Source organism: Erinaceus europaeus, chromosome 4 (genome assembly GCF_950295315.1).
Source record: "Erinaceus europaeus chromosome 4, mEriEur2.1, whole genome shotgun sequence".
NCBI classification, from domain to species: Eukaryota; Metazoa; Chordata; class Mammalia; order Eulipotyphla; family Erinaceidae; genus Erinaceus; species Erinaceus europaeus.
Window position 1 is genome coordinate 143,522,209 of NC_080165.1, and position 17,961 is coordinate 143,540,169.

The window sequence follows — 17,961 nt, forward strand, 5'->3', positions numbered from 1 at the left end:
CTGATTCAGTAGCAGAGTTCACTAGTTGTAAGAGAAGCAGTTCAGCCCCAACACCTAAAATACTATCTGGCCCTTCAGAGGAAATGATTGTCATCCCTGCACTAGATAATATGACTAAATCCAAACTCATCTCTCCCATAACTTATCTTCTGAGGAGCTAACAAAGTAAGCTCCTTGAAAGCAGAGGCACTTTCTGTAGCTTTGACTTGTCGTGTAGAACCCTGCAGTAGGCTAGAGTCAAGGTTTAAGGAAAAGAGAGAAAATTAAATATGCCCTTCCCTACATTTTGTTTTCAATAGATGAGTGCCTTGGAGTTCCAAGAAGACAGCACAAAAACCACTGGTATTCGGCTACTCTGGCTTCTAGTTCCTTAGTGTTCCTATGTCTAAAACTTCCAAGGCTCAATTTTTGGCCTCTCTTCCTTTGCATATTTATTTCCTGATCTGATGTGGAGTTAGAGTTAAATAGGAGTTGTGTGTTTGAATTCCACGTGGCTGGCTGAGCAGGAAACTCCAGGGCAGGCTTTTTTGGCATCCCAAACTCCTATTAGCTTCAGCTATGCTAATTTCTAAAGCTGTTTGCTTTGCTCAAATAAATCTTAGAAGGGAGTTTACATTTGGATGCACACTGTTCTATGCACAAATTATGGGCATTATGAATCTAGGGCAAAATAAGTACTTAGAAAAAATAAAAGAAAGATACTTAGAGCTCAGTGGCTCTCCTGTGGATCAGACAAGGTGCTTTCCAGAAATGTTCTCATCTTCTGATCACAACGATCGCATGAGGTGGAATTGTGATCCCCTTTACAGATAAGGAAACTGAAGAGATGAGGTTTTATGTAACTTGTCTACATTGACAGCTAGTAAGTGACAAAGACTAAAGTTGAACCCAAACCGCCTGAAGCTAAAGTTCATGTTCTTTTCAATTCTCATCATCATCATCTCTCACCTGTGCCACTAAACATGCATTGAAACACAAACTCTACTTTAAAAAATCAGTCCTCAGGAGTCAGGCGGTAGCACAGCGGGTTAAACGCATGTGGCACAAAGCGCAAGAATGGCATAAGGATCCTGGTTCGAGCCCCCGGCTCCCCACCAGCAGGGGAGTCGCTTCACAGGCGGTGAAGCAGGTCTGCGGGTGTTTATCTTTCCCTCCCCCTCTCTGTCTTCCCCTCCTCTCTCCATTTCTCTCTGTCCTATCCAACAATGACGACATCAATAACAACAACAACAATAATAACTACAATAAAACAACAAGGGCAACAAAAGGGAATAAATAAATATTTTAAGAATATTTTTTTTAAATAGTAATTTTTAAAAAATCAGTCCCCCTTCTCTCTAGCTGCCAGTGCAAAATGTGTCTTTGGCACTTAGAAATGAGTTTGCACCTCTCTACTTGCAAAGCAATCAACCAATGAAGAATAGACAGGCAAGCCTTATGTGATACACACACCTCTTCAGTAACCAGTAGACAAACCAATGTCGGGTTACTTTAACAGGGAATAAAAATGTAGAATGCAAAGTAAGAAAATGTGCCCATACCAAGAAGGAAAATGTTAGTAATACTTAGAACACAGTGTAAATATATCCACAACACATGCCTAGGAATTTATATACACAAATATCTTCATTTCTGGAAACATAACCAAATACTTATCATCCATTAAAATGCTATTTTGTGGGAGTTGGCCGGTAGCACAGTGGGTTAAGCGCACATGGCGCAAAGTGCAAGGACTGCTGTAAGGATTCCGGTTCGAGCCCTGGCTCCCCACCTGCAGGGGAGTCGCTTCACAGGCGGTGAAGCAGGTCTGTAGGTGTCTGTCTTTCTCTCCCCCCTCTGTCTTCCCCTCCTCTCTCCATTTCTCTCTGTCCTATCCAACAACAACGACATCAATAATAACTACAACAATAAAACAACAAGGGCAACAAAAGGGAATAAATAAATAAATAAATAAATATACTTAAAATGTTATTTTCCTTCAGTAGGTAATAGGTATTGCTATCAATACTCAGCAGTTATCATTCTTCAATTGATATACAGTAGAAAAAATAAATAATAAAAGCAGGTTTGCAACTAAGCACTGTAGCATAATTCTAACATTCCTAAGAAGGTCAGGTAGGATATTCCTGCATTTTTTCCCCCTCTCTGTGAAACATATTTGTAACTTTACTTATAAAGTCAAATCATGTTCAGTCCTGGACATCTTGCTCTAACAGGCACAATTGCCACTGAATTTTTTGGAACTAAAAAACCTGATTACATCTTCATGAAATGAAATGTCATGTTTTTCAAAGTTCTCAAAGAGATCTTTCCAGATATTAGGAAGAACTCTGTGATAGAAGTAGGTAGTCTAACTTGATAGCTTGATTCTGAAATGGATCTTGAAGCCACAAGGCTGCCACACACCTTGTGCAAAACTGCCCTTCCCTACAAAGATTCACAGGAGAGCCCACCATCCACTTCAACTGCAGTTATTTTTTTCTTGCTAATCAGTCAGTGAGGATTTTTTTTTTCATTTAATTTCATTATTTCAACTTTTTATATGTTAAATGATGACTTCAGAGAAGGAAAATATTTTCTCCCTTTTATTGCCCTTGTTTTATCATTGTTGTGGTTATTATTATTGTTATTTATGTCATTGTTGTTGGATAGGACAGAGAGAAGTGGAGAGAGGAGGGGGAGAGAAAGAGGGAGAGGGGGAGAGAAAGACAGACACCTGCAGACCTGCTTTGTCACTTGTGAAGCAACTCCTCCGCAGGTGGGGAGCTGGGGCTCGAACTGGGATCCTGATGCCAGTCCTTGCACTTCGCATCATGTGCACTTAATCCGCCCAACTCCCAGGAAAAAAAATAATTAATTTTTTTGCATTATCTTTATTTATTTACTTATTGGATAGAGACAGCCAGAAATCGAGAGGGAAGGGGGTGACAGAGAGACAGAGAAACACCTGCAGCACTACTTCACCACACGCAAAGCTTTCCCCCCTTGCAGGTGAAGACCAGGGGCTCAGAGCTGGGTCCTTGAACACTATAACATGTGTGCTCAGCCAGGTGCACCACCACCCAGCCCCCTAGGAAAAAAATTTTTTTATTCCATTCCCCTTTGTTGCCCTTGTTGTTTTATTGTTGTTGTTATTGATGTCATTGATAGGACAGAGAGAAATGGAGAGAGATGGGGAAGACAGAGGGGGAGAGAAAGACAGACACCTGCAAGCCTGCTTCAACACCTGTGAATCGACTCCCCTGCAGGTGGGGAGTTGGGGGCTCAAACCAGGATCCTTACACTGGTCCTTGTGCTTTGTGCCACCTGTGCTTAACCCACTGCACTACCGCCCGACTCCCCAGGAAAAGATTTTTTTATAGCCAGTCACAGAAGATGTTTGTTGTCGGTCAAAAGCGGACAGCCTAAAGAGTAGACTGGGGGCTTTACTTACTATAACAAATATTACTTTATACACTAACATCTAGAATATCTAACATCTCTTATTTATAAGTTCCTAAGACCATCTTTTCCAAAATTAACATAAGCATTAAATAATTGTTCGTCAGATGGTTATAACTTTGTATGCACTATCATTGGAAACCCAAGGAGTAACTTACCTGCTGGTGGCTTTATGAAAGGTGGTGGAATTAAAGGGACAATAATGGGCACATTGCCATGATCCTTTGACCCTGCAGATGAGTCACTGAGTCCATTTCCTGCAGCAAGCCCTGAGTAGCCTGTGCTTATATTGTATGGTGAGATAACACTGTCCTCAGGTAGTTTTGGTTTTGGCAAAGAATTTTCTGTAAAAGAAAAAAAAAAAGAAAGAAAGAAACATGACAAGAGGACTTATTTTCCTTATGACCACAATTTCTCAAACACAATGATTACAGGAGGGGGAAATGTTCCTTGGGAATCTTTAACTACTCTACCATAACTCTACAGACCACCCTGGACCTCTCCAGCCTTGTTACCATAAATTTCCAATGAGTACCTTTATAATTCGCTCCACTATGATAGCTATCATCCCAATAGTATCATGGTGATGAATTTTAGCACTCTAAAAGCTCATAGAAAATTGAGAGGCAATTAACCTTTTCCATGTACAAAGTGATATATTACAGTCTTTGCTTTCTGGCTAGCAAGGGAAAAGCCTAAAGCATGCCCCTTAGCACTGTAACAAGGCCCCACTGTTTTAAAAATGAGAATGAAGCAGTTGATTAGGAAGACAATGGTGGTTTCACAGAGTACATCATTAAATCAAACCATTAATAACTATTAGAAATTAACAAAAAATGAAAATCTACAATGATGTGAAGTGTGTTAGCTTTATCCTTGCATGGAAATAGTTTGCAGTTATTCCTCTAGTAGGACATCTGCACTCACTTTGTTTCCCCAGAGACAAAGATTACCTAGACTAAGTACTATATGAGTTATTAGTTTACAGAATATAAACTCATGAGCTGTATTTTTTCATTTACAGTGAAATTGATGATACCATCTCTGTAACAAGATGTGTACAATTTCATAGTGAGCTGAACATAAAAATCTGAAATGTAGATTGGAACTGAACATAAAAACTGTAATGTGTGTTGGATTCCACATGTCTGCAGGACAGTGCTCTCACATTTTGTTGCTGGGCATATAAGGAGGAAAAGTGTTCTCTTAGAGACTGTAGATAAAAAGTCTGAACAGGTAGTTTATGCCAACAGACTTTTAATACAGTGCAAAGACTGATTAAATTGCCAGTGACGACATACAATGAGTTTAATCAAAGTCCCTCCAAAATGGATACTTCTTCACATACTCTTTTATTTTATTTTCAAACCCTAAGTTCCAAATTTTGGTTGAGTAATTTAGTATCCATATAACACCCCACCTGTGGTTCTAAGTTTCCCTCACAAGATTTCTAACACTGCTAACTGTATCATCAGTGTCAATTCAACTCTAATTTGCACTTACTTGAGCGAACAAAGACTTATTGAATAATATAGGATTCAGTCTACTACACATTAACCTACCAGATACTCCTTTTCTTACCCTATAGACTCTGGGGAGTAGGGGGAAGGGTAAAAACTTCAAACACAAAACAGAAATAGGATTTGCATTTGGGGGGAAAAAAATTCTCCATTAGATATGCAGGAATGATAAGACTGTGAATCTCTTTTGCAGTCTGAAAGTATAAAACGAACACTTCACCCAAAGCACCAGCCCAAAGGAGTAATCCAAAGGACTAAGGAAAAAACCAGAAATCAGTAAACATTGTCCCTATTTTATAACTTTGTGGGTAGGACAGCAGGCTTCAGGCCCCTAGCTCTTGTCTAGCAAGCTCACCCATTGCTGTCAGGAGATTGTCTATTTTTTGTTTTATGTCATGCTCATATTTTTGTGGGATTCTATTCATGTGAAAGCAGTGTTAGTAATGTACATGTAAATCAACCACTGGCATAATCAAAAAAAAATGAGTCCCAAAGCAACTTACTTCTGGCAGGTGGAGATAGTTAATCCTTCTTTGCATGAACAAAGGGACATTAAATGTCATTACCTTTGAGAACAGAAATGTGCTGCCGGCTCTCTCCATCTGTAGGGTAGCTCCTGAATTCAATATCTTCGCCATCTTTTAATTCAACCTTATCATAGCCGTACCAGCCAAGGAGTTCATTCATGGTGTTTTCTGCAAAGTTCTGAAAGAGAAGCATAGATTATTGGTTTATACAATCAATAACTATTTGAAAAGAATGCGTAAATCGAATTCTGTCTGAATTACCCTTTGACTGCCAACCCAGGCCCACCTCCCCTAGTGGCCTGTTCATTTTTCAAATCACGTTCAAAATTGGAATGTATTTAAATCTCAGGATGACGAATACAATTATGACAGACCTTCAGACACTTGCAATTTAAAGATAATAAGGGGAAAAGGCACTTGTCAGTTTTGCTTATGAATAAGGAGTCGTGTTAGCACATAATTCTGTACAGTCTATACCCCACACTGACATAAAAATATTGACAGGTAAAGCACAAAAACAGCTTAAAAGATGTTTCCAATGAAAACAATTAATCAACCTTTTATGGCTCATATTAATTTGAATTAGAATCTCTTTTTCTTTATGCAGGCATTGTTGATTAACGTGACTTTAGGCAGATTAAAAAAAAACAAAACTCAGCAATGAAATAATTTCTCAGTTACCAACCACTACCAGACAGGAGAGTAAATGGGCTTTCTTCTACCTGAGTATTTTTCTTTACAAATAAATGGTTAATTTACTTCATAAATTTCACTAGTGATAAATTCACCATAAAATTGAAGGCTGCCAGGATTGTCTTCTGGCAAGTAAGATAAAAGTTCCAAATAGGGAGTCAGGCGGTAGTGCAGTGGGTTAAGCACAGGTGGCACAAAGCACAAGGACCAGAGCAAGGATCCTGGTTCAAGCCCCCGGCTCCCCACCTGCAGGGGAGTCATTTCAAAGGCGGTGAAGCAGGTCTGCAGGTGTCTGTCTTTCTCTCCCCCTCTGTCTTCCCTTCCTCTATCTCTCTGTCATATCCAACAACAACAATGACAACAATAACAACAACAACAAAACAACAAGAGCAACAAAAGGGAATAAATAAATATTATAAAAATAAATAAATAAATAGTTCTAAATAACCCTAAGGATGTTTGCCTGTCCAGATTCCAGATAATGTATGAGAAAACATTATAAACTTGATGGACTTAACATCAATACATACATACATGGTGCTATTAGCATGGTTACTGTATTAGTCAAAGTGTCAAAATAATGGGGATACAGTTCGATGCGAGTGAAGCATTAATACCAGTTGACTACTTTAATGAACTTATCAGCTGCTCACTGAGATTGGATGTTAATCGTCTTAACGCTTTTATGCGACTTAAATCATTTAACTGAGGAAAGTTCAGGGATCTAACAGATAGCAAGGTATGTATAGCTAATAGTATACTCAGTCATGTTCTTGACTACAACTGAGAGAACAAACCCTAAATTTTTATACCACACACACAAAAAAAAAAAAAAAGAAAAAGAAAAATAGTAACTTTATGACAAGATGGAGGTGGTAGTTATTACTTTGGGAGGTGCTGTTTCGTTATCTATAGACATATCACATCAACAGCTGTGTATCTTCAGCATATATAATGTCGCCTGTTAATTATCTATCTCCGTGAGATTGAAATTTTTTTTTAAATATTTATTCCCTTTTGTTGCCCTTGTTGTTTTATTGTTGTAGTTGTTATTGATGTCGTTGTTGTTGGATAGGACAGAGACAAATGGAGAGAGGAGGGGAAGACAGAGAGGGGGAGAGAAAGATAGACACTTGCAGACCTGCTTCACCGCCTGTGAAGCGACTCCCCTGCAGGTGGGGAGCCGGGGGCTCCAACAGGGATTCTTTCGCTGGTCCTTGTGCTTTGCGCCACCTGCGCTTAACCCGCTGCACTACCGCCTGACTCCCAAGATTGAAATTTTTCATAAAAAGAATATCATAAAATACAGAGTGAGTTGGAGCCCCCGGCTCCCCACCTGAAGGGGAGTCGCTTCACAGGCGGTGAAGCAGGTCTGCAGGTGTCTGTCTTTCTCTCCCCCTCTGTCTTCCCCTCCTCTCTCCATTTCTCTCTGTCCTATCCAACAATGATGACAACAATAATAATAACTACAACAATAAAACAACAAGGGCAACAAAAGGGAATAAATAAATAAATATTTTAAAAATACAGAGTGAGGGCTCAATGTTTCTTGAAAGATTTTTTGAATTTTTTATTTATTTAATTATTTTTACTTATTTAATAGAGATAGCCAAAATCAGGAGGAAGGGGGATCTAGAAGGAAGAGGAGCAGAACACCTGCAGCCCTGCTTCATCACTTGTGAAGCTTCCCCCCTGCAGGTGGGGGCTGGAGGCTTGAACCTGGGTCCTTGTGCACTGTAACAAGTGTGTTCAACCAGGTGGGCCACCACCCAGCCCCCTATTTTTTTTTTAATCTCTATCTAACAACACGCCTTGAATCTCCCAGAAGGAAACAGAAATGCTATATATTCGAACCTTTCTTTAACTCAAAGAACCTCTGCCCCTAGAAGATGTCATTTCTGAATCACACTGCGATGTAGAATTTATATACCTGACACAAAGCGCCCAGGCACACCAGTGTGCACAGCCTCGGTGTGTGTGTTCTATGCTCTCTTGAATTTCACAACTTCAGATTTCAGCAGGGCTTGTATAAAAAAGAAGATACTGAGGGCGGGGGTAGATAGCATAATGGTTATGCAAAGAGACTCTCATGCCTGAGGCTCCAAAGTCCCAGGTACAATCCCCTGCACCACCATAAACCAGCGCTGAGCAGTGCTCTGGTAAATAAATAAATAAATAAACAAATAAATAAATAAATAAATAAATAAATAAATAATGAAAGAAGATATTGGGGGTCGGTGGTAGTGCAACGGGTTAAGCACATGTGGTGTGAAGCGCAAGGACCGGTGTAAGGATTCCAATTCGAGCCCCCGGCTCCCCACCTGCAGGGGATCGCTTCACTAGCAGTGAAGCAGGTCTGCAGGTGTCTGTCTTTCTCTTCCCTTCTTTGTCTTCCCCTCCTCTCTCCATCTCTCTCTGTCCTATCCAACAACAACGACATCAATAACAACAACAATAATAACCAGAACAATGATAAAACAACAAGGGCGACAAAAAAGGGGGAAAAAATAGCCTCCAGGAGCAGTGGATTCTTGGGCAGCAGGCACTGAGCCCCAGCGATAACCCTGGAGGCAAAAAAACAAACCTAGTATTTCAAACCACACACACAAGACGCTGGGATTTTTATTTTAATATCCACGTAAGCCGAGAGCCCCAACTGGGTCCTTCTATAATGGTATAGTGCACCAGTAATTAAAATTTTTAAAAAATCTAGCCAGATTGATTCAGCACTTGCATCCATCCACAAGGCAAACAGGCAGCTCTAGCAAGCTTTAGCAAGGCACGTATTCTCTCTGATGGCTCCTCAGAGCCACATGAAGTAGACATTCTTTCCATGGATGCACAAAGATGATATGATCGATATGAATAATAAGCTCCACAACTTTGGGAATACCACTGAGGAGGACTCTGCTAAACACTGCTCTGTTCAATCAAAAAAGATCCCTTTAATGAGGTGTCAATCTCTCCTAACACCCAATTTCTTTCCCTGAGCTGAGAGCCTGAAGTGGAGAATGACAATCCCTAAGCACTCAAACAGGGGTCCTCCATCAGTGGCCTGGCAGCAGAAATCTCCAAGGATAAAGATTACACCTTGCATTAAAAAACCAATTCCCAACAATGATAAAAGAGGTTTAATTCACCCTTTTGGTCTGTGTGCTCTTTGCCCCAATCCATGAGAACTGTATCAACAAGATGGAAAACCCTCTCACACAGTAACTCCTGGCCACCATATCCAGTTTCGTAGACCATTTGTATCTGATCCTCCCCCCACCCACCCACCCCCCCAGTTCTATCTAACCTCTGAAATGACAGAGAGGCTGTATAGATACATAATTCATGGAGCAATCTTCTAGCCAAAGGATATAGATGTGTTTGCTTTATTACAGGTGCAAATCCATTCAGCCTTTCAAAACCCATTTCAGAGATGGACTCCACAGTTGCAGACATTTGGGTAAAAACAGAAACCTCAGCTGAATTATGAAGACCAAATTCATATTATTTAGGCATCTTAGCTGCATCACTTAGTTTATGGTACTTGAAAGAAAATAGAGTCTTTATATATAATAATGTAAGCTCGGATCTATTACATGATTTTCAAGTTACTAATATGAAAATAAACTCAGTTTCATTCTTGTCATTGACAATAAAAATAAACACCTTAATGTTTTGAAATATGACTGTAAGAGCAGAAAACAAAGACTTATGAAGTCTGAAGCCATAAATTTCAAGCCTTTGAAAAATGGAGGAACAAGAGGAAAGAAAGAGAAAAAGACACCCAAGTTTCTTGTAGCATACAAGTCATATATTAAGGAAGAAGAACCCAAGAAACAAATATTCCACTTGTTAAGCAGTATTTGGTCATATATATATATATATATATATATATATATATATATATATATATTCTATATAGTAATGAATTAGAGAAAACAAAATGGATTTTTACAGATCTTCAACAAGTGTGGCATACTTGAGAAGAAACTAATTTAATGTTTATGATCCAAGGATTTTCAAGTCCTTCTGATATTTTCAATAGTTATTTTTCACATTATTATCCCTGGAGTTTCCTAATAAGATAATTTGTTCCTTCCTATGGAAGTTTCTTACATGAGCTATGCTTAATTTTTAACATTCATTTTTATTTATTTATTCCCTTTTGTTGCTCTTGTTGTTTTATTGTCGTAGTTATTATTGATGTTGTCGTCATTGTTGGATAGGACAGAGAGAAATGGAGAGAGGAGGGGAAGACAGAGAGGGGGAGAGAAAGACAGACACCTGCAGACCTGCTTTACTGCCTGTGAAGCGACTCCCCTGCAGATAGGGAGCCAGGGGCTCGAACCGGGATCCTTATGCCGTATGCTTATTTTTTAAAAGGTGAAAAAAATAAACTGGTAAGAGTTAAAATGCAAAGAGATTTTCAAGGTGAAGATATTCAATATAACCAAATACCTACTTAGGGAAGTTGTGGAATTTGCTTCGCAAAACTATTTCACCAGCATCTGTCCTAAAGATTTAAGTAAGAAAACTTGAGTATCTCAAAATCCCTCTAGCTTTAAGATTCTGTGAAATTAAAGAATGACCATTTATTCAAGAAATAGAAAACCTTTTTGCAGAGGAATATCATAATTATAATGATCACACATAATAAATTTTACTGAATAGCCACTATTTCAAATATTTTATCACTGCTCCCATAAACCGTCAAAATGTGCCAGAAATGTCAATATTCTGGCAACCAAATCACATTTTGCAGACAGCCTCTCACCCTTGGAAGTGGCACAAAAATCCTCTCTCATACCATGTGGTCCAATTTGGGTTTAGAAAATAGGTCACTATAATTATCATGATAATGTCTAACACTTTTATGGCATTTACAGTGTTTCCACATCCTTTAACTCACTTGTCCCGTTCCATAGCCTGCTAAGTTAGGTATATGGTTTCTACAAGACCTGGTGAACTTATGTGACATCCTTGTTTCTAGAAAATTAGAGCATCAGGAAGGCAAGTGAAGCAGCTCTTCTCACTACTAAACCAAACCTCTTTCTACTCTAAATTCTTCCTTTTCTTTTTTTTTCTCTCCACCTTAGTAGCATTTTATATTATAAATTCTGTGCCTTCCAAATCTATCAGTAGTTCCAAAAAAACTACCTCTTTAGGTCAAAGGCTTGTAAAGAAATCATTATGTAAAATGGCAATATCACATATAAAGAGTTTTCTAACCATCTATGTTAAAACTTAATTTGCTTTCAGATTTGTAATTGACCTGTACTCGTCTTAATTGTTTGAACTGTTGGAATGAGGATGTTCAAAATTCACAGTTAAAATTTAATCTCATTGTACAATCATTTGACATCCGCTCTAACTCTAGTTGCTTTGCACTTCCAACACCTCATTCTTTTTTTAAATATTTATTTATTTATTCCGGTTTGTTGCCCTTGTTATTATTTATTGTTGTAGTAGTTATTATTATTGTTACTGATGTCATCGTTGTTGGATAGGGCAGAGAGAAATGGAGAGAGGAAGAGAAGACAGAGAGGGGGAGAGAAAGACAGACACCTGCAGACCTGCTTCACTGCCTGTGAAGCGACTCCCCTGCAGATGGGGAGCCAAGGGCTAGAACCAGGATCCTTACGCTAGTCCTTGCGCTTGGCGCCATGTGCACTTAACCCACAATGCTACCGCCCTACTCCCCCAACACTTAATTCCATTACCTCTTCCTCACCCCCACCAATTCCCTTCTATCACCTCTAAGACTCATTAGAAAATGAGGCAATTCTAACATTTATTCTGAAAGCATAATATTAAACCAATTTAATGTCATAGAAAGATGATGGAGGGGCCAGGTGGTGGCACACCTGGCTGGGTTCGCACGCTACAATGCGCAAGGACCCAGGTTCAAGCCCCTGGTCCCCACATGCAGGGGGAAAGCTTTGCGAGTGGTAAAGCAGGGCTGCAGGCGTCTCTCTCCCTCTCTGTCATTCCCTTCCCTCTCGATTTCTGGCTGTCTCTATCCAACAAGTAAAGATAATTTTAAAAATATACTTTTAAGAATGTTAAAAAAAAAAAAAAATGATGGAAAGGCAGGGAATCTTATTGATACTACTCCCCCATGCTGAGTTCTTCTCTATACTAAAAAGATTAACTTTCATTGAAACTTAATTCCTAGGGTAGTCATTAAACATTTTCCACCTTTTAACTGAAAACACGATACAAATGTTAAAGTTCAATCTAAATTATTTTAGCTGAACGTTTTGCCAGATAAATAGCAAAGCTAACTTCAAGACACACTGAAAATACCAGCAGTTCCAAACTCTCAAAGTACCTCTGAAACACAGTATATAAAGGTCTTCAAAAAGAACTGATGTTTATTTTAAAAGTACCTAAGGTTTTAAAACAGGTAGGTTCCATGTCTTACAGAATAATCTTAATGTGTTTTCTATTTCAAATTCTGTCCAAGAAGGCACAAAGTTTTCAAAAAGTTCCTATTCATTCAAATGAGAGAGAAACCATGTCTTGCCTCTGCCCACACATAAAATTTCCATTTTCACTTCTAGAAAAAAATTCTAGTAAAATGTTTCATCTATCCCAAAGATAATGTAAGCTACCTGAGAGAAGAAACGTTTTATTTCATTCCATGCTTCACCTCATATTCTGTCTAGCACTTAGATGCACTCAGTAAATGTATTGATATATGTAGATATGTTCACAAATATTTTTTTAAAATGTGTAGATACAGAAAACTAATCAAACAAAATTCTAAAAGAAAATGTTTAAAAATGTACAATATCCAGTGTGAATGAATGTTCTCACTCTCATGGGAACTTAAGATAACAACTTCTAAAAATGGCAATTTCACTCTTACTAAATGTTTAAATATCCTTTGTATTGTACATTCTCTGTATCCCCTTTCATTCAGTAGTTTTATTTCTACGTATGGCAGCAATAATTCTAAGGGAATTGGTGCAACAACCTGAATGCTTAAAAATACCTATCTCGGTGCAACTCTCTTAGAGGCTGTGTGGCAGCCTGAGAGGTGGCATAGTCAGTAAAGAACATCGCGTACACCAAAGTGATAGTCTGGTTCTCCATCTCTCGCCCTCCCCCACCTCCATTAATAAGTAAATCTTTTTTTAATGGAAGCAACCCAGGTGCCCAACAACAGATGAGTGGCTGAGAAAGCTGTGGTATATATACACAATGGAATACTATGCAGCTATCAAGAACAATGAACCCACCTTCTCTGACCCATCTTAGATGGAGCTAGAAGGAATTATGTTAAGTGAGCTAAGTCAAAAAGATAAAGATGAGTATGGGATGATCCCACTCATCAACAGAAGTTGAGTAAGAAGATCTGAAAGGGAGGGAGTCAGGCTGTATGTAGCACAGCGGGTTAAGCACAGGTGGTGCTAACGAAGTGCAAGGACCGGCTTAAAGATCCTGGTTCAAGCCCCCGGCTCCCCACCTGCAGGGGAGTCGCTTCACAGGCAGTGAAGCAGGTCTGCAGGTGTCTGTCTTTCTCTCCCCTTCTCTGTCTTCCCTTCCTCTCTCCATTTCTCTCTGTCCTATCCAACAACAACTACATCAATAACAACAATAAAACAACAAGAGCAACAAAAGGGAATAAATAAAATAAAAAATAAGTTTAAAAAAAATTTAAAAAAGAAGATCTGAAAGGGAAACTAAAGCAGGACCTGACCAAATTGTAAGTAGGGCATCAAAGTAAAAGCCCTGTGGTGAGGGGTAGACATGCAGCTTCCTGGGCCAGTGGGGGGTGGGAGTGGGCGGGAGGGATGGGTCACAGTCTTTTGGTGGTGGGAATGGTGTTTATGTACACTCCTAGCAAAATGTAGACATATAAATCAGTAGTTAATTAATATGAGAGGGGGGAAATTAATTGTATGTCTCGAAGTTTTTCAAAACACAAACTGAGTCTTTTCAATATATAGGCTGTGTAATTGATATGCAGACTTTTTCAAAAGCCTAGACCAAGTAGATTAGAAGCATCCAATAGCACAGCTATATACAAGATACTGGGTACTGTACAGCAAACCCTAACAAAAGGACTTTTCAAAGTTAACCCAATTACCAAATAATGTGATGATAACATTAACTATCGATTGTCTTTTTGAACCCTAAGACAGCAGGACCTCACATCTCCACTATACAGCCCCTACTTCCCCCAGTCCTGGAACCCTCGGATAGGGCCCACTTTCCCATATGCCTCTCCCAATCCATATCAAATAATATTGCATCTGCCGATCACAACCTAACCAACACAAGGATTGCCACCTCAACATGCTTCACTTCAGACTGTGTCCAGAGACTTCACGTGTGGAATGACAACCCTTCAGCTTCATTACTCGGGTGAGACCTTTCCTTTCATAGTACACTCTAATTTCATCTCAGGTGGTTCACTTTCTAACAAAGTCCCAAAATCTAGATATACACCAGTTTCTGTGAGAGAGAGCGTATGTTCACACGTATCCGTAAACTACTGCAAAATATATACCTGAAAGCAGAAGTGCACTAGAGTTTGCAGTGAGTACCCCCCTAACACTTCCTCTCCACTATTCCAAGCTTTGGGTCCATGATTGCTCAGCAATTTGTTTGGCTTCGTATGTTAACTCTCTTTTCAATCACCAGGTTCCAGATGTCATCAGGATGCCGGGCAGGCTTCCCTAGACTGAAGAACCCACCAATGTGTCCTGGAGCTCCGCTTCCCCAGAGACCCACCCTACTAGGGAAAGAGAGAGGCAGGCTGGGAGTATGGACCAACCAGTCAATGCCCATGTTCAGCGGGGAAGCAATTACAGAAGCCAGACCTTCTACCTTCTGCAACCCACAATGACCCTGGGTCCAAGCTCCCAGAGGGATAGAGAATGGGAAAGCTATCAGGGGAGGGGGTGGGATATGGAGATTGAGTGGTGGGAATTGTGTGGAATTGTACCCCTCCTACCCTATGGTTTAGTTAATTAATCCTTTCTTAAAATAAATAAATAAATAAATAAATAAATAAATAAATAAATAAATAAGAAATGCAAACACCTGGGTGCAAGCTCCCAGGAAGTTTTAAGAGAAAAAAAAAATCTTTTTTAAAAAAATAATAACAAACAAATAAACAAGGCAAGGGAGACAGTATAATGGTTATGGAAAACAATTTCATACTGAGGACCTGAGGACCCACGTTCAGCCTCCAGCACTACCATAAGCCAGAGCTGAGCAGTGCTCTAGGGTCTCTCTCTCTCTCTCTCTCAATCTCTCTCTCTCTCACCCACTAAAATAAGTAAAATATTTTAAAACTATGTGCCAAACTATAGGAATTTGTTTTTTAAAAAAGTACGGCTTTTTTAGAAAGTCATGAAATTAATGGCTATTTTTCCACATTAAAATACATCATTAGCAGGAGTCGGGTGGTAGCGCAGCGGGTTAAGCACACGTGGCACGAAGCGCAAGGACCACCTTAAGGATCCCGGTTCCAGCCCCCGGCTCCCCACCTGCAGGGGGGTCATTTCACAGGCGGTGAAGCAGGTCTGCAGGTGTCTATCTCTCTCTCCCCTTCTCTGTCTTCCTCTCCTCTCTCCATTTCTCTCTGTCCTATCCAACATCAACATGAATAACAACAACAATAACTACAACAACAATGAAAAACAAATAAGGGCAACAAAAGGAAAAATAAATAAATTATATATATATATAAATACATCATTAGCTAAATATTGCTGACATAAAAAGCTATTAACAATATAGTAAGTTTTACTGGGGCCAGGCGGTGGCTCACCTGGTTAAGCACTCAAACTACGGTGCACAAGGACCCCAGTTCAAGCCCCTGGTCCCCACCTGCAGGGGGAAAGCTTCACGAGTGGGCTGCAGGTGTCTCTCTCCATTTCTCTCTCTCCTTCCCCTCAATTTCTCTGTCTTTATCCAATAATAACTAAATAAATAAAGTTTTAAAACAATATAGTAAGTTTTAAAAGGAGAATTAGTATACTATAAAATCTCTATTTTTAAGACAGTTTTTCATATATAAAAAGGGCACGAAGGGAGTCGGGCTGTAGCGCAGCGGGTTAAGCGCAGGTGGCGCTAAGCGCAAGGACCGGCGTCAAGATCCCCGTTCGAACCCCGGCTCCCCACCTGCAGGGGAGTCGCTTCACAGGCGGTGAAGCAGGTCTGCAGGTGTCTGTCTTTCTCTCCCCCTCTCTGTCTTCCCCTCCTCTCTCCATTTCTCTCAGTCCTATCCAACAACAACGACATCAATAATAACTACAACAATAAAACAACAAGGGCAACAAAAGGGAATAAATAAATAAAAATTTTTTTAAATTGTTTTAAAAAAGGGCATGAAAGGCATACATCAAAATGTCAATAGTAGTTGTGTCTGGGTGGGAATATGATTGGGGTTTTTTATATTGTGTCTTATTTTGCTATTTCTATTATGTCTATATAATATTTTTTGTAAAAATAGATAGGTTTAAATAAAAATTAACATCTACTCTTCTTTTAGACAACCATATTTAGTCCCAGTGACAATAAAAAGGGTCTGACAGCTACATTACTTAACTTCAAAGCATTCCCACACACATTATCCAAAAAAGTAGAGTATATGACAGATACTTTCAAAGAAAGAGGAAACTTATGACCTGAACTATTTACAAGGTGGGGGAAAAATATTCCAGTATTTCTGCCAGTTAGGTTGTGAACAATACAATGATGGTTACTTGAGGGGGAGGTCAGTTTTCACCTGTGTATTCAGTGACTGTTAAGATAGACCTCTACTGGGCACAGCTCAGCTTGCTAACAGAGATTTCTCTTTTTGAGGCTGAGCACTACTCAACTCTGTCCACTGATGGTGCTGGGGGATCAAGCCTTGGACCTTTTATAACATTTGTGCAGTGCACAAAAGATATTAGGGGCCAGGCAGTGGCACACTGGGTGAACCATACATAGTATGAATTGCAAGGACCCGCGCAAGGTTCCGGGACATAGTGTGAATTGCAAGGACCCACGCAAGGTTCCAGGTACCAGCTCCCACTCCTCACCAGCAGGGGTCCACTTCACAGGCGGTGAAGCAGGTCTCTCTCCCTTTCTACCTTCCCCTCCTCTCTCAATTTCTGTCTGTCATTATTATTGTTGTTGTTGTTATTATAAAAAGGAAACACTATGGCGCCCTAGTCAGAGGCCTGAGATTCCAAACAGACATAATGAGCCTAGACCTCGAATAAATCCCTCTCTCCATTGTTAGCCATCATCTCTATCAAGAACAACAAAACAAACCACTTTGTGGGCCCCCATAGGACCTTGCCCTCAACTTGGATCAACAATGGTAGAGAATGTTCCATCCTCTGAAGGGAGGCTGGACAACATACTCTATGCTACACCTGAGGAAGATGGTTTTGATATTGGGGCAGCTTGGAATGTTCCTACTCATGACCACAGAATGTGAGCTCAGATCTACCGAGATGCAGAGGTCATGTAGACTCCTAAGCTAAATATGGGCCCCAGATCAGATCAAATCAATGGGGTTTACAATCAATATTTATACACCTTTCCCATATTTGGGAGCTACTCTCTTCCCGGATCCAGCTTTCTGTTCCTTTTTCCAGCCATGACATCATCTCCCCAGACAATAACTTGGATCCACCTGCATATCAGATTTCAGGCTCAAGGGAAAAAGAAAAGAAGAAAAGAAAAAACCAGTATAGCCACAGGCCCTTTGGAATATAACTAAAATATGCCGACTAGCTATCTACAAAATGACACCACCCCCCCCCCAACTCTTCATC

The 17,961-nt window shown here is 39.8% G+C and overlaps 1 protein-coding gene across 3 annotated transcripts in view; it reads right to left on the minus strand.

Annotated features, from left to right (window-relative positions):
- Window positions 1–17,961, minus strand: part of SOBP (sine oculis binding protein homolog) — a 255,276-nt gene that overhangs the window by 229,497 nt on the left and 7,818 nt on the right. For all 3 annotated transcript variants that reach the window (XM_060190676.1, XM_060190677.1, XM_060190675.1), the window contains exons 2-3: window positions 5,528–5,666; window positions 3,600–3,785 (exon numbers count right to left, since the gene is read on the minus strand). In XM_060190676.1, the coding sequence (XP_060046659.1) occupies window positions 3,600–3,785; window positions 5,528–5,666 (325 nt within the window). The remainder of the gene's footprint in view (window positions 1–3,599; window positions 3,786–5,527; window positions 5,667–17,961) is intronic.